The sequence below is a fragment of the Trichinella spiralis genome (genome assembly GCF_000181795.1).
Source record: "Trichinella spiralis strain ISS 195 chromosome Unknown Scfld413, whole genome shotgun sequence".
NCBI lineage: Eukaryota > Metazoa > Nematoda > Enoplea > Trichinellida > Trichinellidae > Trichinella > Trichinella spiralis.
In genome coordinates, this window is record NW_003527352.1 from 1 (window position 1) to 1,267 (window position 1,267).

At 34.6% G+C, this 1,267-nt stretch overlaps 1 protein-coding gene across 1 annotated transcript; it reads right to left on the minus strand.

Moving 5' to 3' along the window:
* Positions 1–63: 63 nt before the first annotated feature.
* Positions 64–1,226, minus strand: Tsp_13636 (IQ motif and Sec7 domain-containing protein 1; the record flags this gene model as incomplete). Its single annotated transcript, XM_003370860.1, has 6 exons — positions 1,171–1,226; positions 973–1,087; positions 747–915; positions 485–624; positions 263–388; positions 64–163 (listed from the first exon to the last, which is right to left on the minus strand). Coding segments are annotated over exons 1-6 (706 nt in total), but the record flags the coding sequence as incomplete, so codon positions are not given.
* Between the last annotated feature and the right edge of the window lie 41 nt (positions 1,227–1,267).

Genomic DNA, 1,267 nt, shown 5'->3' on the forward strand with positions numbered 1-1,267 from the left:
AAATATAAGCACAATCGATTATTGTACAGTCATCTGAACAAATTGTAATTTCTGCTTGCTTACACTGAGTCACGAATGGTCGCATCTGTATCTGATTCAGCGTGTAACTTTCACGGTATTGATAATAAATTTTACTCTTCTTCTTTGGCAGTATTTTGGTAAACTAATTTCAAAAAAAGAATCAATTATATTTCAGATAATTCACCAAGCACATTATGTATTATCGTTATTGATAAATGCAATGATAACATCTGCTATATACCAACAACATGTCGTTGAAGAGGAACAATTCTCGCTGATGAGCACTGGACGATTGTTTACGGTGCGGATCGACAATCTGTGACAATCGAATATAGCAGATCAATCGACGATCCGGTAAGCTGAGTTGCTTAAATTTTCTTTTTTTAATATATATATATATATATATAATTGTTTAATTGATTGCTATTATTATTATTATTATTTGCTTGAAAATTTTGCTTACTGGCTTTTCTCCGATAATTTTTCTTTCCACTTTTGCCACTTGGCTTACATGGTCTGCTCCGGTGCGGAGCTGTTGATTTTTGATTCGCGCGTAAATTTCACCCAAAAATGTCCGATTTAATGATCGACCTTCATCAACACCTAATCAATGAAAAATTCTACTGTATATATATATATATATATATATATATATATATGTATTGAAAAAAGAAAAATAATAAGAAACAGCAACACTACAGACATGACATTGATTTCAAAATAACCTTGTAAATTTTTGACGAAATCTTCAAGTTTCATTCGATTGCACGGCTTTACATTCGGTGAATGCAAGTCAGTGTTGAGCATGATGATCGCGAATGCCAATACAAACACAGTGTCCAAACGTTGTTTGGTTGTCGGTGGATTGCATTGACAATAACGGCTGGCAAATGCCTTAAATTGTAAAATAAAAACGACAATAAGAGAAAGAATGTGAAAATGAAAGGTTACTTCAAGTATGCGTTCAATTTTTTGCGACTCTCCAGGTAGATGGAAGCCGTGTAAAAATCGTCTCAAAGCGTGATCAATTTCCATGTCGCGTAGATCTATTTCTCGGGCAAAGCACCTGACATTGAATATTTCATATTTTAATATGAATAGGTAGATTGTTCAATTGTGGTGTTGTGTAGTGAACAGACACTTGCTTACTTCAGTACTTGAGCGCAGAATTCATCTTGTATACGTCCCAAATAGTCGCCGATCATTTGGCTTGCTCCAACCTTTGCCGTGTGAGGAGATAGTTTGG